The 26,095-nt window shown below is 42.0% G+C and overlaps 1 protein-coding gene across 4 annotated transcripts in view; it reads right to left on the bottom strand.

The window, feature by feature from the left end:
* LOC137380762 (metal transporter CNNM1) overlaps positions 1 to 26,095 on the bottom strand; it is a 125,476-nt gene that overhangs the window by 55,923 nt on the left and 43,458 nt on the right. For 3 of the 4 annotated variants that reach the window (XR_010977078.1, XM_068053081.1, XM_068053084.1), the window contains exons 2-5: positions 13,520 to 13,663; positions 8,907 to 9,044; positions 7,737 to 7,906; positions 4,002 to 4,101 (exon numbers count right to left, since the gene is read on the bottom strand). Coding sequence is in view for 3 of the 4 variants with exons in the window: in XM_068053081.1 (XP_067909182.1) it covers positions 4,002 to 4,101; positions 7,737 to 7,906; positions 8,907 to 9,044; positions 13,520 to 13,663 (552 nt within the window). In the remaining variant the exon portion in view is untranslated. The remainder of the gene's footprint in view (positions 1 to 4,001; positions 4,102 to 7,736; positions 7,907 to 8,906; positions 9,045 to 13,519; positions 13,664 to 26,095) is intronic. The other variant, XM_068053083.1, reaches the window with a different exon arrangement.

Here is a 26,095-nt window from a genome sequence, read left to right as displayed (position 1 = left end):
CTTTGCCCAAGTTGTCATTATTCATGTGTAAGGCTTGACAATGAGCATCAGCAGGCTACTTGATTACTGCAGACATCACAGCTGAGACCAATCCAGTCCTCATTTGATAAAAAGCAGAAAGCCTAGCTAATTTTTCGCTCCTAACCCAGTGAGCTGATGCTCATGGCAGTGCCCCAAGTACTGCCCTGGATGAGATCAGCTAACACATCATAGCCTGGGAATCAGATCTACAGCCTTACTCATCTGAATAGCTCAGTAAAGCTATGAAAGGAAATTATTTAAAGTACTTCACATGGGGAGGGATCGTAATTAGGTCACATGTATTGGTACCCCCTTCCTTAATTGAAAACAACAGGAACAGAAAGTAAGCACACTTGTGGCACCTTGCATGAGGAAGGTGTGAAATTTTGATGGCCTCCTCTACTCTCATAGCTGGTCAATGGAAGAATATGCAACAATTTGTGCTAAACTAAAATTGCTCCAGACAGTACAGGTTTTCAAGAAAAATGCACACCCCCAGCATAATGTTTAAAAATTAGAGTATCTCTGCTCCATTGACCCATAGCCATTGGTCAAGCAATGAAAAATTTCATTTAATTTGCTGTTCCTTAGGAGCTAGCACAAAATATCCTGTGCAGCAGTCATTTACAAGGTAATTATGGATGCAGAAGATCCTTTATCCCATTGTAACTCATCCATCTAAAGCTTTGACATTTTCAGCATTTGGAAGTCTACTCCTCTTTTCCCACCCTCAAATTAATGGTACACAATTTACACACATCCTGGTGTGCCTCCAGGGAACAATGTAAGAAATTCATACAGCAGATACAAGTTTCATGGCAATAATGATTTAAGTATACACTCTTTACCTCACATAGAAAAGGGCTGATCATAATTTAGATTGAGAAGACTCCTCTACACTCTATGTTCATTGTTCTTCATTAGTTACATTATGTTTTTAGGAAAGTGACTGTTCTGAAAAAGAACATTATGAATAGCCACTAATAATTTTAGTTGTATGTAACATTTTGATTGATTTTTTAAACTGCTGTCTCTCACTCAATGATTTCACAGTCTTTCCCAAGAACCAGTCACTGTACCTTTACTGATATCTGCTATTGCAGGCAGTGCAGGACCCAGATTAGCAATTAAGCCAATTGCAGTAGTTTCTAGGACATTATGTATAAGATTACTAAGATTCTCAACAACTATATCGCCGTTCCTTCACTGTGGCTGGGTCTAAATCCTGGAATTCCCTTCCTAACAGCACTGTCGGGTACCCAAACCACATGGACTGCAGCAGTTCAAGAAGGCAGCTCACCACCACCTTCTCAGGGGCAATTAGAGATGGACAATAAATGCTGGAATAGCCAGCGAAGCCCACATCCCAAGAACAAATAAAAAAAAACTAATAACGCAAAAAAATAAATCAGAAAATGCTGAAATACTCAGCAAGTCTGGCAGCATCTGTGGAGTGAGAAACAGAGTTAACATTTCAAGTCGATGACCTTTCATCTGAATGAGTATTTCCAGCATTTTCTGTTTTTATTTCAGATTTCCAGCATCTGCAGCATTTTGCTTTGATCTAATAGCATAAGAGGCTTTTACAGACTAAAATTAATAAAGGCATTGAACTGAAGCATACAAAGAACCATATGAATCAGGCCTGGAACAGTAACACATTGCAATAAATTATCATACAGATCCTTTGCAATATCAACAAAGGGTGAATAAGTTGTTTTGAATCTCCTGATGTGAAATGAAGTTGAACAGTCAGTCTTGTAACATAAATTTTCTGGGTAAAATAATGCAGAGAGAAGACTTTTTCCTTATTATCGTGCACCCTTCCTCGTCAGTCAGGATTAAGAGGCAAGGCCACGAAATTCCAGCCCATTTGAATGCAGAATAATTAGAATCTGGGATGGAACCAGTAACCACTGGGTTTCTGCCCTTTCCTGCCTCTGACAAATTCCAACTGAGGAGAGCAACCCTCCCCCGACATTGTGACATCTCTTTGCAAGGCACAGCAGATGAGATCTCTGTCATTGCCTCTGCATATCTCATTCCCACTTTTTTCTCAATCTTCTATGGAGCCCTGAAACCAAAGGTGCATGGCAAGCTCAGGTCTACAACTGGAGTGATCGGTGCGAGGAGATATGCAGTCATGCAGAAAGGGTGCGGTAGTTGTGTCTGATCTCGGATTCACTTCTACTCTAGCTAGATAATCTTCTAGTACTGTTGCAGAACTGTGTCTGAGAGCTACTTCAATATGTGCAGGCGAAACAGAAACCAAGCTGAGGCTGGGCCCAGAGCTGGGAGGAATTAGGATGTCTGTGCTCGTGAGGAAGTCGATAGACAGGGGCCTGTTAAAAAACAGAGAGAGGAATTCCATATAAAGCTAGAATCCCATGGAATAATTTCAGAACAGTGGTCCTTTTATTTGAAGACAACTTCAAATAAAAGGACCACTGTTCTGAAATTATTCCATAAGATAATAGCTTTATATGGAATTCCTCTGTTATTTTAACAGAGGCATTAATCAGTTTACTTTGAACGATTTGAAGCATCTAATACATGCAGTCCCCACCACTTACACAACCCTTGCTTTTCTTGGAAAATTGCCTATATCGGGCAAATGCATTAAGCATTTGACATCATCATATGTGTGAATGAGTAAGGTATTTTGGGAGGACTAATAAGGCAAGGGAATATACAATGGATGGTAGTATCCTTGGAACTACAGAGGGATCTTGGTATACTTGTCCATAGATCACTGAAGGCAGCAGCACAGCTAGATAAGGTGGTTAGGAAGACATATGGGGATACATGCCTTTATTAGCTGAGGCATAGAATATAACAGCAGGGAGGTTATGATGGAGCTGTATAAAATGCTAGTTAGGCCACAGCTGGAGTACTGTGTACAGTTCTGGGCACTGCACTATAGGAAGGATGTGATTGCACTGGAGAGGGTGCAGAGGAGATTCACCAGGATGTTGCCTGGGCTGGAGCATTTCAGCTATGAACACAGACTGGATTGGCTAGGGTTGTTTACCTTAGCGTGGAGAAGGCTGAGGGGGGACCTGATTGAGGTATACAAAATTATGAGGGGTATTGATATGATAGCCAGGAAGAAACTTTTTCCCTTAGTGGAGGGATCAATAACCAGGGGACATAGATTTAAAGTAAGGGGCAGAAGGTTTAGAGGGGATTTGAGGAAAAATGTTTTCACCCAGAGGGTGGTTGGAATCTGGAACACACTACCTGAAGGGGTGGTAGAGGCAGGAACCCTCACAACATTTAAGTATTTAGATGAGCACGAAACGCCATAGCATACAAGGCTACGGGCCAAATGCTGGAAAATGGGACTAGAATAGATAGGTGCTTGATGGCCGGCACAGACACAATGGACCAACGGGCCTGTTTACGTGCTGTATATCTCTATGACTCTATATTAAGCTCTCCAGCAATGTCTTGCATTTCAGTACTTGCTGACTTTTAAAAGCTGATTATTTTTATGACTGTATCCAAACAACATCTCACTTGGCAACATGAACGGGCAGATGTTAGAACCACAGAGATACAAACAGAACCAAGACATGGTAGCAAAGGTTGTCCTGATCTCTCATTCAAACACATCAGCTGACTGAAACTGTCCGAAGTCTCCACCGCTTCCTGTAGTTGTTAAAAGGTAGCAATGCAAGCAGCCGCTGAAGACTTCAGGCAGCTTCAGTTAGCTGCCCACGTGGTTGACAAGTGCAGAGGCAGTTAGAAAGTGCGGATCTGTCGCCTTCAGTCACACGATACCCCCACCACCCCCACCTCTGGTGGACATAAGAAATGTCATTCAAAAGATGTAAAATTATAACATAACCCATTTTTAATATTCAGTAAAATATTGGTATTAAAGTAATAAATATGCCCTTTCCTAAACTCCTACAAACAGCTTAAAATAAATGCTCTAAAAACCATATTACAAACTTGGTGAAAATAAAGAATTCTACCTGAGGAAAACATAGGAGAGAGTGCAGGAACTCCGTAATAAGTAAAAGCTCCATTTTCAAATTTCAAGCCTTCTTTGCTTATTTCAACTTCCACTTTTCCCTGTGTGAAATAATCATTGCATGATGTCACATTTATTTTCGACACATTATCAAGCACTGCGATAGGCAGTCAAGGTTTCAATAATTCTGGTTACTCCATTTGATTTATCCCAGTCACTCCTTTAAAGAATACCTACCCACCCATTTTGGATCCTTACATATCATTTGGCCTTCAGATTTCAATCTTCTATTTCCTCAGAAAAGTACTTAGCCTTTAATTTTCACCTCCTCCAATAACCAAGATCAGGAAGTTAAGTAGGTGATTTGCAGATGCAAATTCACATTTTGCCACTCTGAAATTTGCCATATTCCACTTGTTGGCAATCCATTACATTCAGATCCTAGCCGCTTACCTCAGCTGGAGGCCGAGCTATACTAAGCACAACGAGGCTTTCTGATATTGAGATATTTGACAAATTTCTGAAGAGCAAGGGGATTCAGGAGTGAGGTTAACATAATGAAAAAGAAATGGACTTCTTCCTTGACTTAATATGCATTAAATTCTTTATGTTCTGTTCTAAAAGCAAGATTAGGATGTTCCATACATTACAGGACTTTATTTGAAGGAGAAATGTTGGCCAGGACTTCAGAGAAAACAACATTCAAAAACCAGGAGTGAAAAAAAAAGTAATCAGGAGACATATCACTGGACTACATTTAGCCACCTCCAAGCACTTGGCTTTTGGTTTACGATCAGCACTGTGAACTTATGGACTTGCTCTGTTCCATCGCAATTTTTTATTTCTACTGACAACATGTACTATGATGCCAATGCTTTCTATACCATTGGAGTATGATAATATCCACACTTGATGACCAATTTGGACAATCGTTCCCGGTTTGTTAAAAAGACAGTTTACAGACCTTCCCCAATGGTCAATTTGCTAAAGGCACTAAGTGGTACTAAGCCATACATACCAAAAGACCCCAGGGCTTGATCTCCACTCTGTGGTGAACTAGCTGATCACAGCCAAGGGAAAGTTAAGATTGCTACAACTGGACTCAGCACTCAGGAGCAGACTTAATCAGAATTCCTACTCCTGATTGGTAGCCTGCGGTAACTGCTATAAAGGGTCTATCTATGGGTGTGCATAGAATCATAACAGCACAGAAGGCCATTCGACCCATCGTGTCTGTGCTGCCCCTCCCAAGGAGCAATTACATTCTCCTGCTCTCCTACCCTCTCCCCACATCCCTCCTCTACAGGTATTTAGAATACTTAGAAAACATAGAAAAATTTATGGCGCAGAAGGAGGCCACTCTGCCCACTGTGTCTGCACCTACTGATAAACCTACCACCCAGCTTATTCTGAGGGGAGGCGGTGACGTACTGGTATTGTCAATGGACTAGTAACCCAGAGACCCAGGTATTGCTCTGGGGACATGGGTTCGAATCCCACCACAGCAGAAGGTGGAATTTGAATTCAATGAATAAATCTGAAATTTAAAGCTGGTCTAATGATAGCCATGAAACCACTGTCGATTGTTGTAAAAACCCATCTGGTTCACTAATCTCCTTTAGGGAAGGAATCTGCTGTCCTTACCTGGTCTGGCCTACATGCGACTCCAGATGCACAGCAATGTGGTTGACTCTTACATGCCCTCGAAATGACCTAGCAAGCCACTCAATCCAAGGGCAATTAGGGATGGGCAATAAATGCTGGCCTGGCCTGCGACTCCCACATCCCATGAAAGAATTTTTAAAAAAATTCCCACTTTCCGGCACTTGGCCCATATCCCTGGATGGTACAGGACTTCAAATGCTATCCAGATACCTTTTAAATGAGTTGAGAGTTTCTGACTCTACTACCCTTTCAGGCAGTGAGTTCAAGATCCACACCACCCACTGGGTGAAAACGTTTTTCCTCATCCCCGTTCTAATCTTTCTACCAATCACTTTAAATCTATGTCCCCGTAATCACTGACCCCTCTGCTAAGAAAAATAGGTCCTTCCCATCCACTGTATCCAGGCCCCTCACAACCTTACACACCTCAATCAAATCTCCCCACAGCCTCCTCTGTTCCAAGGAAAACAACCCCAGCCTATCCAATCTTTCCTCAAAGCTGCAATTTCCCAGTCCTAGCAACATCCTCATAAATCTCCTCTGTACTCTCTCTAGTGCAATTACATCCTTTCTGTTCATGAGGTGAGCAGAACTGCACGCAGTACTCAAGTTGTGGCCTAACTAGTGTTTTATATAGCTCCAGCATTACCTCCCTGTTCTTATATTCTATGCCCTGGCTAATAAAGGAAAGGATTCCATATGCCTTATTAGCCACCTTAACCTGCCCTGCTATCTTCAGGGATCTGTGGACATGTACTCCAAAGTCCCTCATTTCCCCTACACATCTCAGTATCCTCCCATTTATCGTACAATCCTTTGCCTTGTTTCACCTCCCCAAATGCATCACCTCACACTTCGCTGGGTTAAATTCCACTTGCCGCTTTTCTGCCTACCTGACCAGTCCATTGCTATCTTCCTGCAGTCTACAGCTTCCCTCCTCACGACCAACCACGCAGCCAATTTTTGTGTCATTTGCAAACCTCTTGATCATGCCTCCTACATCTAAGTCCAAATCATTAATATATTTCACAAAAAGCGGGGACCTGGTACTGAGCCCTGCGTAACCTCACTGGAAACAGCCTTCCAGTCGTAAAAACACCTGCCAACTATTACCTTTTGTTTCCTGCCACTGAGCCAATTTTGTATCCAGCTTGCTACATTCCCCTGGATCCCATGGGCTTTTATTTTTTTAAACCAGTCTGCCATGTGGAACCATGTCAAAAGCCTTGTTAAAATCCATGTAGACCACATCAACTGCGCTGCCCTCATCAATCCTCTTCGTTACCTCAAAAAATTCAATCAAGTTAGTCAGGCACGATCTTCCTGGAACAAATCCATGCTAACTGTCCTTGATTACTCCATGCCTTTCTAAGCGACAGTTCATCCTGTCCCTCAGAATTGATTCCAATAATTTGCCCACTACTGAAGTTAGACTGATTGGCCTATAGTTATTCGGTCTGTCCCTCACTCCTTTTTTAAACAAAGATACAACGTTAGCAGTCCTACAATCGTCCAGTTGATTGAGAACACAATAGAGTATGGCTGAGATACTCTACATAATTAAACATACTCGCATATGGATACTTAAATACAGTGCTAGATGACTACCAATACACAAGGAATCATACAAGAAACAACCAGCAAAGGAAGGCAGAATATTGTGGGGGGAAAATATATTTTAAAATTGCATTCGATTACTAGGAAGTCAGATTGCCACTTTATATCACAGCAGTCAGTGTTGAACATTCCAACTGCAACATTAGACTGACATCCTGGAATTCTCAGCAATTACCTTCAGGGGCCAAAGATGTTTCTTAGTCTAGAAATCTTATCTATGGATATTCACCTCCTGGAGGAAATTAAATACAGTAAGATAACAGATTAATCCCTAAAACTTCACAGTCTAATCGAAGAAACAGGCTTATTAGGTCAAATGGTGTACGTTTGTCTCATACATCAATTTCTATCTACACCTTTCCATATGTTTTTAAATATATGAAACACATTGTAATGCATCAGTGCTCCATACATCTCAACCATGTAAGAGCAAGGGATTTAGATAGGGACGAACCTGTAGGATAAGTACAAAGTAGTCAACAGGTCTATTCTGCTGGTAAAGATGCTGGTCAGGGGACAATTTGTTTTTCCCATCATACTTTAACTCCCAGATGACTTTAGGATGTTTGAGAAGTCGTAGTAGAATCTTGTCTGATATATATATGCTTTTAAAAGGTTCCACCTCTATTCAATTGAGAAAGAAACAATTAGCTTGGTTTGATAGTGTGACCTTGAATTCGTCTTTGATATTATTGTGACATCACCAAACCTTCTGCATGCTAACAAAAAATAAATAAAATATGCTTATTTTTACTTAATTACTCCAAGTTCACAAAGTTTCAACTTCGACGTACAGTCTACTACTCCTAATCTGAAATAATTTAATTCAAATTATCGCTTATTTTGAATCTTTTTAAAACACAAAATATCTTGGCATTTTATGCAACTTTAAATAATCAATACACTGTAGTGCGCTTCATGAAAGCAAACTGAAAACTTTTTACCACATCTGTAGTCTTAAAACAATGCTGTGCAATCAGTCTAATTAGAACAGAACTAGCAACTGTTAATCAGTGAAAAAACTTTTCTGATTTGAGGGGCAACAAAGTGCACAATGGCAGAAAAAGAACAAAAGAGACAGTATACAATGAAGTTTTGTAATACAGATTTGGATTTATATAGCATCTTAGTGTATTGCTAAGAAAGAATTCAAAGAGCTTCACATACAGTGAATTCTAGAAAACAGAGTGGGGGAAGGCTACTTGATCAAGATGACTGCACATGGCATGAGGCTCTTAAAATGGCAACATCGCTACATGATTTTATTGTTCCTTTTGCAAGCCCAAAGTTTCCATTTGCGTGTAGAACATGAATGAATTGGGAAGAATGTTGGTTGCTGAACACACAAAGGACACCAATCGGCAAGCCAGCACTTCCCCTGTCTAACACATGGTGCAATAGCCCTGCTTCAGAAGGTGATGGTTAACTGTGTTTGAATTTCTACAATTTAGAATTTGTTTTGCTGTGGTCTTATTTGTACTGGTTCAGTTATGGCACGTGTGCACACATATCAGCTACAAACTAACTTTTCTAATGATTGCAGGATTGAGTAATAAACAGAGGGCAACGAAATTTCAAAGCATTTGTAGCAGAAGGAAAGAATATTTCAGTCAATCTACTGTACCTGTTGCTAAAAACCGGTGAGTTGCTAGTAAAAGCTGAGGTGAAATCTTGGCTCTGACATCGGTGTCGGAACTTTTGAACAGTGAGAAGTCATGTCGCTTTCGTTCTCTGTGAGCTATTTTCTTTGACCTATTGTCAGCTGCAATTCCAAAATGAAGATTTTTCATTAGCATTCAGAAGGAATTTATCAGTGAGATCAAATACAAACTCTAGCTTCCTCAATCCATTTTTGCTATTGCAGTGACCTGCTACTATGATTCCTCAATTAACTGATGCTACCAACATCCAGCACTGGATGAGCAGAAATTTCCTCCAACTAAATATTGGGAAAACTGAAGTCATTGCCTTCGATCCCCACTACAAACTTTGTTCCCAAGCCATTGATTCCATCCCTTTTCCTGGCAACTGCCTGAGGATGAACCAGACTGTTTGCAACCTTAGTAGCATGTTTGACCATGAGCTTCAGAGCACACCACCTATTTCCGTCTCCGTAACACTGCCCAATTCCATCACCGCCTCAGCTCATCTGCTGCTGAAACAGTCATCCAACCCTTTGTTACTTCTAAACTTGACTATGCCACTGCATTCCTGGCCAGCCTCCCACCTTCTACCCTCCGTAAACTTGGGATCATGCAAATCTCTGCTGCCCATGTTCCATTCACCCATCACTCCTGTGCTACAATAGCTCCTGGCTAAGCAACCCTGAGTTTAAGATTCTCATCCATGTTTTCAAATCCCTTCAAGGCCTCACCCCTCCCTATCTCCGTAATCTCCTCCAGTCCCACAATCCTCCCAGATATCTGCGTTCCTCCAATTTTGGCTTCTTGAACAGCTCCGATTTTAACTGTTTCACCATTGGCGGCCATGCCCTCAGCCACCAGCTCTGGAATTCCCGCCCTATATCTCAACACCTCTCTAAGTCTCTACACCTCTCTTTCCCCTAAGACTATCCTTAAAACTGAGTTCTTTGACCAAGCTTCTGTCATCTGCCCTGTATCTCCTATGTGGCTCGGTGTCAAATTTTGTTTGACAATGCTCCTGTGAAATGCCTTGGGCATGTTACTGCATTAAAGGTACCACAGAAATACAAATTGGTGGTGGTGTTGCTGCTTGCAGAAAAAAACTGCTTGTTCTCTCAGAAGCCATGCATTGTACTACTTAGCATTATAATTGGCACAACTTCCCCAATCAAGACACAGGGCATTCAAGGTTAAGATTCAATCCCCTAACCATATGGCCAGCAGCAAAATAGTATACTATTAACAGCACTCTGTCACTAAAAACTGCCATCAATACATAACTGTGATTTTGGTACTGTGGCTTAGTGATGCAAAACTGAATTTACTAACAAGTTTGAGATGAGCTGTTGTTCAGATATGGTGAGCTGAAAGACTCACCAGTTTCCTCGAGACATCAACATGTTTTTTTATCAGCATGTATTGGCAAATTTTGTGCGCATTCAGAACTGCAATCCAAATGATCATATAGTATGGAAATTAATGAGAGCGCACACTATAAATGTGCATTACTGACCCTATACAGAAAGGAAAATGTCAAGTAAAGGAGCAAGAGACAAGATATTTTCTGATGGCAGAAACCATAAAACAGGGCAACATTTCCAAACCAAATAATTTCAAGGTATAATGGCACATGAAGAATAGAAAGAAGTCATTTAATACTAAGCTCTATCTAAAAATAAGTTGAATAGTGCAGGCAGAGTATATGGATGATACGCATCATCTGCAATTCAAGGTGTCAGGATGAAGCTTAAATATCGCAGGGCCACCAGATGATGGTAAAGAAGAATATTGTCCAATTGTTCGCTCAAGAAATTTTGAACGGGAGAGTTTGATTTTGAGAGCATAGTTTCAAAGTCACCTGAAAAGGAAGTTGACACTCAGAAAGTTCACCTGCTTCATAATCTTGTTTGGAAAATTCTGCATTTTGACGAACTTTAGTGATAAAGTATATGCTTTGCTTCTTTTTAAACTGTCTATACAACAAGATACCCAGTATTAAAATTGCCTTGTTTATTCCACTAGACCATTTATTGTCCAGAAGGGCAAATTGTAGGTAGAAAGAAAAACTTGGATTAAAATAGCACCTTTCATAACTTCAGGATGTCTCAAAGTGCTTTACAACCAATGATGTACTTTCTGAAATGTAGCAAATATTGTAATATAGGTGTAGCAGTCAATTTGCTAACAGCAAGCTCCCACAAACAGTCATGTGATAATGTTGGGGGAATAAATATTGGTCAAGACACCGGGAATAACTCACCTGCTCTTTCTTTGAAATTGTGCCACTGGGTCTTTTACGCAGACAGGGCCTCAGTTTAACACCTCATCCAAAAGTTGGCACCTCTAACAGTGCAGCACTCCCTGAGTACTTCACTGCATTGTCAGCCTAGATTTTTGTGCTCAAGTCACAATAGTTGGATTAAACTCACAACCTTTTAACTCAGAGGCAAGGATACGATCAACTGAGCCACGGCTGACACTGTAGGTGCGTTAATGGTGATGGAACATGCAGCATCATATGGATTCTATCCAAATACCAAAGAGTCCTATATGAAAAACTGTAGGCAAACTTACATGTTCCAATAGATACTTCAAAAAGATGAGTTTGGCTAATTGCAATATTCAAAATATTACATAACCCTCATATGGGACTCAAAGAAATGACTGTGCTATGCTATAATCCATAGTTACAGTTGGCCAAGGATCACTTCAAGGAACTGCAGTAGCTCCTGGCAACATTGCAAACAGCATTTGGTTTCTTCTTCACAGATGTGCTGGGATCTACAGAAGAATTCAATAGCTCCTACATAGGTCCACATACCTCCATTATGAAAAAAGACAATGTTTCCTCCAAATCTTTTCCATCTACAGCCAGAAGCCTTGATTTAAAAGCAGCTCTGAAGAGGATGTGCTGGACCACAACGTAGCAGTGGAACCTGAAGAAAATATGGATGTGGAAGAAGATGACCAAGATTATGATAGTCCCTTTGATTCTGATTCAATATATTCCAATACATCCATTAGAGAAGTATCATGTGTTCAGCATTACGTCCAAGTAGGGCCAGAATATAAGAAGCAGCAGGCAAGACAAAGAGATAGAGGGATAAAAGTTTCCAGAATCTCGAAAAAAGGTATCCATGGTCACTTGCAAATTCAGAATAAAAATGAGAAAAGTGCTAATTCTGCTGCTGTCATTCAAAGACAAGCATGGATTAATTAAGCGACAGAGTGGATAGAATTTCATTAGACTGATGCGGTTGTATAGGGCATTCAATGTTGTTTGTAGTGCACTGCTGTTTAACATGTCAGAGTAAGTGTCCTTGCAATTTCAAGCATCTCTGGTTGTTGTTCCAGAAATATCTGGGTCTTTATCCTGCTATACAATGGGAAGTCTTCAAATTCGGCCAAGTAACAATGTGAAATCAGAATTCCAACAGGACCTTTAGAACGGAGAAATGATGCAAAATATTACCAGTAAAAGTAGATATACCCATTAGAAATTTGAACAGGAACCAACTATATTAATACTACTCACACATTTGCTATAATTAGTTTGCTTATTTAAAATATTCTGGACCATGCTTCAACTCTCTCCTTTGCCTTCTTCTGTCTCCGAATCTGATCAAATAAGAGCTTACATTATAGTTTGGCTCTTGTGATAATTCGTACCCATCTATACACACCATTAACACATGGTTGTCAAAACTCGGATATCCGGGTGGTGAAGGATTGAACACTGGAGCCTAGTCTTTATTCACTTTCAAGCTTTTATTTACAGAGACATACATTGCACACCATGTACCTCCAACAAAAAAGCTCCCTTTCAGCCTGTTCCTCTCTCTATATATATGCCCCTTATTACTACCCACCACCTGAGTACAATTAACACTGGTTCAATATGATTTCACAAGCAGACAGAACATACTCATAAAACTGGAGAATAGCATAAGGCGAAGAAACATGACTGCTTACACTCTTAATTAATGTATGCTTGAGCTGCCAGAACAACTATACACAATGATGCTGCATGTGCCCAAATACGCCAAAACTATGCTGTTATGTAATTTCATACATATACAAAGCATCAACAACAGTCTATTCTCCACACATTTTCAATTCTTGTAAACCCCTTGGATGCTCAATATTTAAAAAAAAGTGCACCACAAAAATCCAGGAAAAATCCATTCCCTGATTGCAGGGGTGCGTCTCTAAATGTTTGGGCAGTCTGAATTTAGTTCCTTATGTGCATCGGCCCACAGCGCAATTGCCTAATTTAGAAAAAAGTTGACTATTTCATGCAAAAATAGTAAGGAATGTGTAAGAGATTATGTTAGTGCAATGTTGGCAAGGTCCTCTTCTGAGATTGAGCTGTACCTCATTGTTTGAGCAGAATAGCGGAAAGCTTTAGGCAGCATCTAACTGTACTATACCTAGAACTGGAAGTGCTTGATTCATAAATAGAACAGTTGAAAAGAAAATTGCACACTGGTAATGCCACTGAAGGGAAATGCTGCCATTTCATTCATCATACTATGACTATTAACTGAGTGAGCTTACACCTCTCCAGAAGATATTGGCAGGAAGCAATACATACTGTAAATGTCTGTTTCATCCAGGATCTCTGATTTTATAATTTCTTCAATTATATCTTCCAGTGTGATGATACCCAGTACTTCATAGAAAGGATCACCTTCTCCCTCATTGTTAACTGTCTGTACTATTGCCAGGTGAGATTTACCTGAGGAGAAACAAACAGAAAACTGGCTCCATCATAACATTCTACTATAGCAAACTGACAAAAAACTTGATGCAACATAGAGCTCATTCACACAGTTTTAATAATGTTTAGCTCTAGGATTTATTGCATCTGCCTACAATACTGGGCAGAAGCATCATCTCTGCTCCACATTACAGTTATGGAGTAAAAATCCATCATCCTCATTGACTAGCTGTTTCTTATCTGGCCTTGTGCTTCTTTTTCCTACTGAGTATTCTGTGGGAGTTCAAACTCCTTTCAATAAAACATTTAATCATAACAAAGCAATGCACCCATTGAATAGTGCATTAGAAGAATCCCACCTCCCTCCCCTTTCTTATTTCTCCCAAAGATATTAACGTTGTTGGGGGTTATCGGCAGTTCTCGAATACCTCAACCAAATGGCCAAACTTTAAGCAACAGCCTAGGCAGCAAGTGCCAATAGACTTTCCCACTGTGAAGGGCATCATAGCTAAGACCAATCATGTCCTTGCCCGGTGGTTACTAGTTATCTATCAGTAAAGGAAATCCTGCCTGATTTCCCCTCCCTGTCCAGATCAGAAGTCCCAAGCCCAATTATAGAACCCCACTGCTGCCTCAGGTAAGACTTGCAACCTCAGGCAATTTGGGGATTCTTTAATTGCTAGGAAATTAGGTGAAATTCTGCCTTTCCCAAAAGTCCCTCAAATCGTCAAGTGCTTTTGCTTCTATTTAAAAGTATGTTTGTCTACGAAGTGGGTTTTCTTTCGTAGAAACGTCAAGCTATTTTTTCCAAGCATTTACAACCCGTGGGCAGAAAATGTAGCACATCATTTATATATAATTATTTATCCAAGATGGGTCAATAATTATATATAAATGATGTAATACATTTTCTGCCCACTGACTGTAAATGCTTGGAAAAATAGCTTGACGTTTCTACAAAAGAAAACCCACTTTGTAGACAAACATGCTGTAACACTGTCAGTGCATTGCAATCAATGAGTAACGTTCCTCTAAAGGAGGGCATGGTTTCCTGTAAAATTCTAAGAACTCCTGTTATTCTTGTTTGTTCCAGAGGGGAGATTTAATAGAAATGTACAAGATTATGACAGGCTTATGACAGGCTTAAATAAGTTAGACAAAAAAAAAACTGTTCCCATTAACTAATGGTACAAGGACCAAGGGACACAGATTGAAAGTTTGGGCAAGAGGTGCAAGGGGAATATGAGTAAGAACTTTTTTGCGCAGCGGATGGTAATGACCTGGAACTTGTTGTCTGGAAGTTTGGTGGGAAGCGGAGACAATCAATGACTTCAAAACAAAATTGGATGACCACTTGAAGGAAGTAGATATGCAGGGCTACAGGGATCGAGTTGGGCAGCTGGACTGACTGAGATTCACTAGTATGTTAAAAGTCTTGAGATTACATACACTTCCTGTCCAGAAACCTTATTTCTTATTGTCACAATTTTTGAGCAATGCTTTTTGTCAACATTTATAATGGAAGATAACCATGTAAACATTTACACCGGAACATATTAAAATGTGAAACTTTATTTGCCTGCTATAATGTATTTCCAGGCCTCCCAGTACTGATCTTGCATTGGCTTGCCCGGGTCTGACTATTTTCTTTTTCTCCCTTTGAACAGCAATGTTTCCATTTTGCTGGCCATAATTTTTTTTTTTAAAAAGAGGCTTCACTGCAGATAGGAAAAAAATGTACTTTTTTTTTTAAATACATTTTTCCCTTCACTGTTTTTCCAACTCCTAATTTCCACACTTCTTAAATGATCCCAATGATTTATACTTCTATGGACACCCTCCAAGTTGATTATTCCTTTTGTGCAGGAGTTTCCGGACATCAATCCAAAAGTTACCTTTACTCACACCCTACGGCCTTACATTAAGGAAGCTATAACAGATTCGGTGACTGCTTAGCCAAAGACTTTAGCTTGCCCTGTAATAAGTGGGATATTCAGTTCACTGCACTCGCACTTTAACCCCTTCTCCCATTTCACTCTAATCTGCCCTAGTACACTGCTCTGGCCAAGCTCCAGGCAAGCATCAAGAGCAGTATTTGGTTGACCAGGAGAAAGATAGCTTCACAATTTAGCTTTTTTCCTCCATTTTCCAACATTTCCGTTTCAATTCCAGCAACAGATTTGCAAGTTTCCTCTTTCTTTCGCTCCAATTTTCCACACTTTGTCGCATTTTTCCAAGAGTGGGTCACTCACCATTATTTGAACATTATTGTTTCTTTAATGTCTATCAATGGCCTTAGAAAATTCCTTAATTCATTTATAATTTTATGCCTTTGTGTCAAGTTGGTTGCAGTCTATTCCATCATATTTATTTCTTCTTCCATTTGTTCCGATTCTATTAACAGTAGCTCATCTTTCATTTTTCAGTTCTGTCCAAAACATTAACAAGTCCTTTCCTCCTTACAGTGTTGACTGACCCACTTGTTTTCTAAATTTCCTGTTTTTGTTTCCAAACTTGTCTTTCCCCATTTGAACATGTAGCTTCTTGCTCTACTGTCACTGTTTAATGAAGTTACTGTGTACAATTTTGGTCTCCTTACCAAGGAAGGATATACTTGCCTTAGAGAGAGTGCAACAAAGCTTCACAATACTGATTTCTAGTATGAAGGAATTGTCAAATGAGGAGGGATTGAGTAGACTACACCTATATTCCCCAGAGTTTAAAAGAATGAGAGATGATCCCATTGCAATCCTGAAGGGGCTTGATAGGGTAGATTCTGGGAGCATGTTTCTCCTGGCTGGGCAGTGTAGAACTAGAGGTCACAGTCTCAGAATAAGGGATCGGTCATTTAGGACTGCGATAAGTAGAAATTTCTTAACAAAGAGCAGTGAACCTTTGAAACTCTACTGCAGAGACCTGAGGATGCTCAGTCATTCAGCTTATTCAAGTCAGCGATTGACAGGTTTTTGGATATTAAGGGAATCAAAGGATATGGGGATAATGCAGGATAGTGTAGTTGAGGTAGATCAATCATGATCTTACTGAATGGCAGAACAGGCTCGAGGGGCCAAATGGCCTTCTCCTGCTTCTATTTATGTTGTTCAATCCTCTGATGTTAGGCATCAGCTTCATGGCTCTTCAGCATGGATTTATTAAGGGAAGATCTTGTCTGACCAACTTGATCGAATTTTTGGAGAAGTAACAAGGAAGATAGATGAAGGTAGTACAGTTGATGTGATCTACATGGATTTTAGCAAGGCTTTTGACAAGGTCCCACATGGCAGTCTGGTTAAAAAAAATAAAATCCCAAGGGATCCAGGGAAATACAACAGGGTGGATACAAAATTGGCTTAGTGGCAGGAAACAAAGGGTAATAGTTGACGGTTGTTTTTGTGACTGGAGTGCTGTTTCCATTGACGTTCTGCAGGGTTCAGTACTGTATCCCCTGCTTTTTGTGATATATATTAACGATTTGGACGCAAATGTAGGGGGCATGATCAAAATGTTTGCAGACGACACAAAGATTGTGGCTGTGTGGTAGACAGCGAGGAGGATAGCCGTAGGCTGCAGGAAGATATTGACGGCCTGGTCAGATGGGCGAAAAAGTGGCAAATGGAATTCAACCCGGAGAAGCGTGAGGTAATGCATTTGGGGAGGACAAACAAGGAAAAGGAGTACACATTTAATGGGAAAATACTGAGAAGTGTAGAGGAAGCGAGGGACCTTGGAGTGAATGTCCACAGTTCCCTGAAGGTAGCAGGGCAGGTCAATAAGGTGGTTAAGAAGGCATATGGAACCCTTTCCTTTATTAGCCGATATAGAATATAAGAGCAGGGATTTATGCTGGAACTGTATAAATCATTGGTTAGGCCACAACTAGAGTACTGTGTGCAGTTCTGGTCACCTTATCCTTCCCACTTAAGTCCAGACAAACGGGCCCAAGTAAAAGCAAAGAGCCAATGCATGCTGGAGGGCAGCTTAGTTGAGCCTTGTCAGAGCAGCTAGAATTTGCCAGTGGCCTTGATGCCTAAACCTGACGGGTTGGCCCAACTTTGCATAGACTACAGAAAAGTCAATACAGTAATGAAGGCAGACTCCTACCCAATTCCGCATTTTTTTTTTAAAAGAGATACAGCACTGAAACAGGCCCTTCAGCCCACCGAGTCTGTGCCGACCAACAACCACCCATTTATACTAACCCTACAGTAATCTCATATTCCCTACCACCTACCTACACTAGGGGCAATTTACAACGGCCAATTTACCTATCACCTGCAAGTCTTTGGCTGTGGGAGGAAACCGGAGCACCAAGCGAAAACCCACACAGTCACAGGGAGAATTTGCAAACTCCGCACAGGCAGTACCCAGAATCGAACCCAGGTCCCTGGAGCTGTGAGGCTGCGGTGCAAACCACTACGCCACTGTGCCGCCCTAATTTAAAAGACTGCAATGGCAGAGTGGACCGTGTTAGGTTTCTGACCAAGATCGACGTGGTAAAGGGATACTGGCAAGTTTCTTTGACTCCTCAAACCAAAGAGATATTGGCTTTTCTAACAGCTGACAGTCTTTATCAGTACCATGCAGGCTAAAAATTCCCCAGCCACTTTTCAAAGATTAATGAATCAGATGGTAGCCAGTATTTCCAACTGTGTAGTGTATCTCGATGATGTACTAATATACAGTAACACTTGGTAAGAACACTTAAACTAGCTAAAAATTCTGTTTAAAAAGCTACAAGCAGTGGACTTAGTGATAAATCTGGAAAAAAGCGAATTTGGAAAAGCAATTTGGCGCAGTGGTTAGCACCGCAGCCGCACAGCTCCAGGGACCCGGGTTCAGTTCTGGGCACTGCCTATACGGAGTTTGCAAGTTCTCCCTGTGACCGCGTGGGTTTCTGCCGGGTGCTCCGGTTTCCTCCCACAGCCAAAGACTTGCAGGTTGATAGGTAAATTGGCCATTGTAAATTGCCCCTAGTGTATGTAGGTGGTAGGAGAATGGTGGGGATTTATTAGGGAATATGGGATTAATGTAGGATTAGAATAAATGGGTGGTTGTTGGTCGGCACAGACTCGGTGAGCCGAAGGGCCTGTTTCAGTGCTGTATCTCTAAATTAAAATAAAATAAAAATAGAGTAACTTACCTCGGACACATAGTGGGGCAAAGACAGGTATTGCCAAAAACAGCGAAGGTACAAGCCTTAGTAGAGTTCCATATCCCTAAATCTAAATGGGAAATAATGACATTTTTAGGGATGTGCGGTTTTTACAGGAAATTTGTATGGAATTTTAGTACTGTGGCTGCTCCATTAACCAATTTGCTGCAAAAAAAAAAGAAAAACAAAGCAGTTTGGTCAGATGAATACCAGACAGCTTTTGAAAAGCTAAAGGCAATCTTAACTAATGAACCAGTGTTAGCTGCTCCAAATGTTGCTAAACCCTTTAAAATAGCGATCGACGCTAGCGACCTGGGGGTCGGTGCAATCCTATTGCAGGCTGATGAATCGGGCATAGAGAAGCCAGTAGGGTAATTTTCAAGAAAAGTAAATTGCCATCAAAAAAAGTATTCCACTGTGGAAAAAGAAACATTAGGACTTTGGCTGACTCTCAAACATTTCCAAGTATATATCAGCCAAAACTATAAAGAAATACTAACATACACTGACAATAACCCATTAACGTTTGTGGAAAAATGTAAAAACCAAAATGCTAGAATATTTAGATGGAGTTTCGGGGAAAAACAATGTTATTGCCGACACTTTGTCACGGCTTTAAGCATGTTAAGTCAGATGGATGGCGATGGAACAAAGAAAGTGCTGTAAATAATCAGTAGAGTGTATGGGTGCATGAATGTGAAAAATGTTACTGTTTTTTCCCAGTTTCTATTTTTTTTGCATTGTCATGAAACGCATTTTTAGAATGGCGTTTCATTTCACCAAGGGCGGAGGAGTCATGGAACTGTATTTATTTTCTCCTCTGTTAAAAACAGTGTACCTTTAAGACAGAGAGAGAAGTTTTAGATTTCTGAGAACAGTGTGCCACAGCTGCACTTGTTACCTAAGCGACGCAGGAGAGTGAGGAGGTCACACTGTATAATGTTTCCATTTGACTGCGTAAAAACCAGCTAAAACCAGTTTGTTTTTGCTTACTGAAGGAAAGAGCTGTCTATTTCTCTCAGCAAGAATTCTACAATCAGCTACAGGCTGTGTTAGTTGCCTAAGGAGGGAAAAAACATTTGAAGAGACAATTTGAATTGCTGGAGATAGCAAGATTCCTTTCCTTTACTTGCAATCTAAGAAGTCTTTGCTTCAAGATTGACTCTCTCTTGACTGATTGTGTTTGCTGGAATTCACAGTAAAGTTTCAACTGGGAGACTGTCGATTTTTAAAAATTCTAGTAGACCTATTGCTGTGCTCATTGTTGAAAGAACTGTGTGATGCCTGCTGCAGCCAAAGTGCTTTGAATGTCTAACTACTAAGAGACTGTTTCATCAAATCCACATGGAGGCTTTGAGTGGCATTTGATTATGTTTAAACTAGGATACCTCACCCATCAGGAACATAAACCACAAAGACTGACAACCCAGTTATTTATTTATTCTTAAGAAACAGTTAATTTTTAAAATATCATTTTATTTTTTCAAAAAAAGGTTAACGGTTGATTTTTGAGTCTGCATGTGTGAATGGGGGAATTAGGTTAAAATAAGAAGTTATAAGGTCTTTAGACACAGGTTTATCTTAATAGTGTTTAAGATTTAGTTTTTAATATATAGTTAATTTGTTGTTGTCTAAAGATACCTGATTTGTTCTAGTTTATTCTGGGGGTTACTGGAGTGTTTAATTTGGCTGTTTTCCGGTTGGGTGGGAAAACTTTAAATAATATGTTGCGAACTGTGGAGTGCTGGGACTGAATTGATAGTGCGTTGCTCCTGCCTCAGTCGTAACAATACCCACCATCATGTTGTGTCGCACTCAACAGTGCTAAATAGAATAGATTTCAAACAGATCTTGCAACTCAAAACTGGGTATCCATGAGGCTCTGTGGGCCATCAGCAGCAGCAGAACTGTATTCAACCACAATCTGTAACCTCACGGCTCGGTATATCCCCACTCTACCATTACCATCAAACTGGGGAATCAACCCTGGTTCAATGAAGAGTGCAGGGGGGCATGCCAGGAGCAGCACCAGGCATACCTCAAAATGAGGTGTCAACCTGGTGAAGCTACAACCCAGGACTACTTGCATGCCAAACTGCGTAAGCAGCATGCAATAGAGCCAAGCGATCCCATAACCAACGGATCAGATCTAAGCTCTGCAGTCCTGCCACATCCAGCCGTGAATGGTGGTGGACAAGTAAACAACTAATTGGAGGAGGTGGCTCCACACATATCCCCATCCTCAAAGATGGGGGAGCCCAGGACGTCAGTGCAAAAGATAAGGCTGAAGCATTTGCAACAATCTTCAGCCAGAAGTGCCGAGTTGATGATCCATCTCAGCCTCCTCCTGAAGTCCCCAGCATCACAGATGCCAGACTTCAGCCAATTCGATTCACTTCGCATGATATCAAGAAACATCTGAAGGCACTGGATACTGCAAAAGCTATGGGCCCTGACAATATTCCAGCAATAGTACTGAAGACCTGTGCTCCAGAACTTGCCGCGCCCCTAGCCAAGCTGTTCCAGTACAGCTACAACACTGGCATCTACCCTGCAATGTGGAAAATTACCCAGGTATGTCCTGTACACAAAAAGCAGGACAAGTCCAACCCGGCCAATTACCGCCCCATCAGCATACCCTCAATCATCAGTAAAGTGATGGAAGGTGTCATCAACAGTGCCATCAAGTGGCACTTGCTTAGCAATAACCTGCTTAGTGACGCTCAGTTTGGGTTCCGCCAGGGCCACTCAGCTCCTGACGTCAATACAGGCTTGGTTCAAACATAGACAAAAGAGCTGAACTCAAGAGGTGAGATGAGAGTGACTGCCCAAACCATCATGGCAGCATTTGACCGAGTATGGCATCAAGGAGCCCTAGCAAAACTGAGGTCAATGGGAATCAGGGGGAAAACCCTCTGCTGGCTGGAGTCATACCTAGCACAAAGGATAATGGTTGTGGTTGTTGGAGGTCAATCATCTGAGCTCCAGGACATCACTGCAGGAGTTCCTCAGGGTAGTGTCCAAGGCCCAACCATCTTCAGCTGCTTCATCAATGACCTTCCTTCAATCATAAGGTCAGAAGTGGGGATGTTCGCTGATGATTGCACAATGTTCAGTACCATTCGTGACTCCTCAGATACTGAAGCAGTTCATGTGAAATGCAGCAAGACCTGGACAATATCCAGGCTTGGGCTGATAAGTGGCAAGTAACATTCGCGCCACACAAGTGCCAGGCAATGACCATCTCCAACAAGAGAGAATCTAACCATCTCCCCTTGACATTCAATGGCATTACCATCGCTGAATCCCCCACTAACAACATCCTAGGGGCTACCATTGACCTGAAACTGAATTGGAGTAGCCATATAATTACCGTGGCTACAAGAGCAGGTCAGAGGCTAGGAATCTTGCGGCGAGTAACTCACCCCCTGACTCCCCAAAGCCTGTCCACCATCTACAGGGCACAAGTCAGGAGTGTGATGGAATACTCTCCACTTGCCTGGATGGGTGCAGCTCCAACAACACTCAAGAAGCTCGACACCATCCAGGAGAAAGCAGCCCGCTTGATTGGCACCCCATCTACAAACATTCACTCCCTCCATCACCGACACACAGTGGCAGCAGTGTGTACCATCTACAAGATGCACTGCAGCAATGCACCAAGGCTCCTTAGACAGCACCTTCTAAACCCGCGACCTCTACCAACTAGAAGGACAAGGGCAGCAAATACATGGGAACACCACCACCTGCAAGTTCCCCTCCAAGTCACAGACCATCCTGACTTGGAACTATATTGACATTCCTTCACCATCGCTGGGTCAAAATCCTGGAACACCCATCCGAACAGCACTGTGGCTGCACTTACATCCCAAGAACTGCAGCGGTTCAAGAAGACAGCTCACCACCACCTTCACAAGGGCAATTAGGGATGGGCAATAAATGCTGGTTTAGCCAGCGACACCCACATCCCACGAACGAATAATGAAAAAAAAACAAAGATTTCAGACAGATATCTACTGGCTCTAAACAGATTGTTTAAATGCAGAGATTAGGCAAGCATGCAGCAAAGGAAGAATGATTTTAATTAGGGATTTTAACTTTCATATAGATTAGAATAAACAGACTAGCCCATGACAGAAAAATAGTGAATTTCTTGAGTGTGTCCGGGATAGTTTTCTGCAGCAATATACACAAGAACACAATATGCCCTAGACCCAACAGGGTGGCAGGCCATGTTAGATTTAGAAATGAGTAAGAGCCAAATTCAGTTAACAGCCTAACAGCACGTGAACATTTATCTAATAGCAATCATAATATAATCAAGTTCAACATAGTGTTTGAAAGGGAGAAACACGAAGCAGCTAAGATTCTAGATTTGGGTAAAGCTGACTTCTCTCGGAGGAGACAGAGAGTGCCCACAGTAAACTAAACAATAAACAGAAGATCAGTGGGAGGTGTTCAAAAAGAATTTGATACACAGAATCAGTTTATACCCCTAAGCGGCAGAGTTCTACTTGCCAAAAGAGACGGTCATGGACAACCAAAGAGGTAAGGGACAAGATAAAATTAAAAGAAAAACCATACAAAAATGCAAAAAATAGGACAGATCCTGGTGAATGGAAAAGACACAAAGAACAAGTCGTAACAAACATATCGTATGAGTTATAAAAGGGGAGTATGAAAAGAAACAGACAATGCCATCACCATCCCCGGATATGTCCTGTCCGATCGGCAGGACAGACCCACCAGAGATGGTGGCATAGTGGTATACAGTTGGGAGGGAGTTGCCCTGGGAGTCCTCAACATTGACTCCGGACCCCATGAAGTCTCATGGCATCAGGGCAAACATGGGCAAGGTAACCTCCTACTGATTACCACCTATCGCTCTCCCTCAACTGATGAGTCAGTACTCCTCCATGTTGAACACCACTTGGAGGAAGCACTGAGGGTGGCAAGGACACAAAATGTACTCTGGGTGGGGGACTTCAATGCCCATCACCAAGAGTGGCTCGGTTGCACCACTACTGACCGAGCTGGCTGAGTCCTAAAGGACATAGGTGCTAGACTGGGACTGCGGCAGGTGGTGGGGAAACCAACATGAGGGAAAAACATACTTGACCTCGTCCTCACCAATCTGCCTGCCGCAGATGCTTCTGTCCATGACAGTATTGGTAGGAATGACCACCACACAGTCCTTGTGGAGACGAAGTCCCACCTTCACGTTGAGGATACCGTCCATCGTGTTGTGTGGCACTATCACCGTGCTAAATGGGATAGATTTCGAACAGATCTAGCACTGTGGGTATACCTACCCCACATGAACTGCAGCGGTTCAAGAAGGCAGCTCACCACCACATTCTCAAGGGCAATTAGGGATGGGCAATAAATGCTGGCCTGGCCAGCGACGCCCACATCCCATGAATGAATAAAAAAAATGCAAGGGATATCAAAATTGACACAAAACATTTTGAAATTACATTAAGAAAAAGAGGGTAATCAGAAGCAACGTGGGCCCCTTGAAAACCGACAATAGTGATATTATTAATGAAAATAAGGAAATGGCAGACATTTCTTTTGGGCCTCCTTATCTCGAGAGACAATGGATACGCGCCTGGAGGTGGTCAGTGGTTTGTGAAGCAGCGCCTGGAGTGGCTATAAAGGCCAATTCTGGAGTGACAGGCTCTTCCACAGGTGCTGCAGAGAAATTTGTTTGTTGGGGCTGTTGCACAGTTGGCTCTCCCCTTGCGCCTCTGTCTTTTTTCCTGCCAACTACTAAGTCTCTTCGACTCGCCACAATTTAGCCCTGTCTTTATGGCTGCCCGCCAGCTCTGGCGAACGCTGGCAACTGACTCCCACGACTTGTGATCAATGTCACACGATTTCATGTCGCGTTTGCAGACGTCTTTATAACGGAGACATGGACGGCCGGTGGGTCTGATACCAGTGGCGAGCTCGCTGTACAATGTGTCTTTGGGGATCCTGCCATCTTTCATGCGGCTCACATGGCCAAGCCATCTCAAGCGCCGCTGACTCAGTAGTGTGTATAAGCTGGGGATGTTGGCCGCTTCAAGGACTTCTGTGTTGGAGATATAGTCCTGCCACCTGATGCCAAGTATTCTCCGAAGGCAGCGAAGATGGAATGAATTGAGACGTCGCTCTTGGCTGGCATACGTTGTCCAGGCCTCGCTGCCGTAGAGCAAGGTACTGAGGACACAGGCCTGATACACTCGGACTTTTGTGTTCCGTGTCAGTGCGCCATTTTCCCACACTCTCTTGGCCAGTCTGAACATAGCAGTGGAAGCCTTACCCATGCGCTTGTTGATTTCTGCATCTAGAGACAGGTTACTGGTGATAGTTGAGCCTAGGTAGGTGAACTCTTGAACCACTTCCAGAGCGTGGTCGCCAATATTGATGGATGGAGCATTTCTGACATCCTGCTCCATGATGTTCGTTTTCTTGAGGCTGATGGTTAGGCCAAATTCATTGCAGGCAGACGCAAACCTGTCGATGAGACTCTGCAGGCATTCTTCAGTGTGAGATGTTAAAGCAGCATCGTCAGCAAAGAGGAGTTCTCTGATGAGGACTTTCCGTACTTTGGACTTCGCTCTTAGACGGGCAAGGTTGAACAACCTGCCCCCTGATCTTGTGTGGAGGAAAATTCCTTCTTCAGAGGATTTGAACGCATGTGAAAGCAGCAGGGAGAAGAAAATCCCAAAAAGTGTGGGTGCGAGAACACAGCCCTGTTTCACACCACTCAGGATAGGAAAGGGCTCTGATGAGGAGCCACCATGTTGAATTGTGCCTTTCATATTGTCATGGAATGAGGTGATGATACTTAGTAGCTTTGGTGGACATCCGATCTTTTCTAGTAGTCTGAAGAGACCACGTCTGCTGACGAGGTCAAAGGCTTTGGTGAGATCAATGAAAGCAATGTAGAGGGGCATCTGTTGTTCACGGCATTTCTCCTGTATCTGACGAAGGGAGAACAGCATGTCAATAGTCGATCTCTCTGCACGAAAGCCACACTGTGCCTCAGGGTAGACGCGCTCGGCCAGCTTCTGGAGCCTGTTCAGAGCGACTCGAGCAAAGACTTTCCCCACTATGCTGAGCAGGGAGATTCCACGGTAGTTGTTGCAGTCACCGCGGTCACCTTTGTTTTTATAGAGGGTGATGATGTTGGCATCGCGCATGTCCTGGGGTACTGCTCATACTGAATGTACGCTGCTCAGTACTGACATACTGAATAATTATTTTGCATCAGTATTTACAGTAGAGGAAGAGATCAGTACGCCAGGTAT

This window comes from Heterodontus francisci, chromosome 20, assembly GCF_036365525.1.
Source record: "Heterodontus francisci isolate sHetFra1 chromosome 20, sHetFra1.hap1, whole genome shotgun sequence".
NCBI lineage: Eukaryota > Metazoa > Chordata > Chondrichthyes > Heterodontiformes > Heterodontidae > Heterodontus > Heterodontus francisci.
Note: the sequence above shows the minus strand (reverse complement) of the source record. Positions and strands in the feature narration are given on the sequence as shown.